The sequence below is a fragment of the Crocuta crocuta genome, unplaced genomic scaffold (genome assembly GCF_008692635.1).
Source record: "Crocuta crocuta isolate KB4526 unplaced genomic scaffold, BGI_CrCroc_1.0 scaffold143, whole genome shotgun sequence".
In the NCBI taxonomy this organism is placed as follows: domain Eukaryota; kingdom Metazoa; phylum Chordata; class Mammalia; order Carnivora; family Hyaenidae; genus Crocuta; species Crocuta crocuta.
In genome coordinates this window covers 9,090,001-9,091,073 of record NW_027529175.1, presented here as the reverse complement: position 1 = coordinate 9,091,073, position 1,073 = coordinate 9,090,001, and the positions used below count along the sequence as shown (strand labels likewise).

The 1,073-nt window shown below is 66.4% G+C and overlaps 1 protein-coding gene across 1 annotated transcript in view; it reads right to left on the bottom strand.

Annotated features, from left to right (window-relative positions):
- MAPK8IP2 (mitogen-activated protein kinase 8 interacting protein 2) overlaps positions 1-1,073 on the bottom strand; it is a 9,930-nt gene that overhangs the window by 5,150 nt on the left and 3,707 nt on the right. Inside the window, 3 exon segments of the mRNA XM_077758087.1 lie at positions 99-272; positions 398-473; positions 704-1,073. The exon segment at positions 704-1,073 is cut by the window's right edge and continues 16 nt beyond it. Coding sequence (XP_077614213.1) covers positions 99-272; positions 398-473; positions 704-1,073 — 620 coding nt within the window.

Sequence of the window (1,073 nt, the reverse complement as noted above, 5' to 3'; positions counted from 1 at the left end):
GAGGAGGGACAGTACGGGCAGTATCGTAAGGAGTCTAGGTCAGACCCGTGAGGGAGGGGAGGCCGGGTGGCAAACTACGCCTGGGGGATGGGACCTCACCCAGCAAGTCCTTGGCAGGGCCGGGCACTGCGTGGGCGTAGAAGGCAGGGAAGACCCCACGCTCCCCGGTGCGCATGTTGAAGCCACGGAACCAGAAGTCGTCCTCCTCGGCCTCCACCAGCACTGGGTCATCCACATCCAGCTCCAGCTCGTCCGGATGGCGAGGGATGAACCTGAGGTCAGGGCAGAGGAGGGAGATCACCGGAGGAGGGGCAGCGCCGGCCGGGTTGCGTCCGCCCAGCCCCGGGGTGTCTGCAGACGGGCTGGGGATCACTGCCGGCAAGAGAGGAGGCGGTACCTGAAGACAGCCCGGTGGGTTTGTTCTCTCTCCTCCCCGTTGACCAAGCAGGAAAAAAGGCCAAAGGACTCGGTGCCTGAGTGACAGAGACGGGGAAAGACAGAGACTCAGGAAGAAGGAAAGCACCTGGAAGCCTCACCAGGTTCCTCCCCACACGTCTGGAGTAGGTTGTCCTGAGTCAGGGACGGGGGGCGGAGCCGCCCTCCCGCCAGGGTCCCCACCCCGGGAAGGGTGCAGGGCTGCCCTGCGCGCGCTGAGCCCTGCTGCTCCCCTGGGGCTGTCCCCCTTCCCCCACCTCCCACTTACTGGAAGAACGGGATGTGCTGTTGACAAAGACATTAAGGAACTTCTTGGAGAAGGTGAGGTCAGGGCTGTCCGGGGAGGCACCCTCCGGGCCCTGACCGCCACTCAGAAGCGCCGCTGCTGTCTCTTCCTCGCTGGCCTCGCCACCGCTGTCCTCCTCGCTGGCCTCCCCCAGGCCGGCGCAGCGCCGCAGGCTCACCAGCTCCAGCTGCGTGTGCTCGTCCACCACCAGCGTGTACTTGACCGCGTCGTACACCAGCGAGGCGTCCAGCGGCGCGGCGGGGCCCACGCTCCGGCCTCCAGGGGGCCCCGCCTTGTCTTCAGCATCACCCTCTTCCTCTTCATCCTCCTCCTCCTCCTCTTCCCAGCAGGC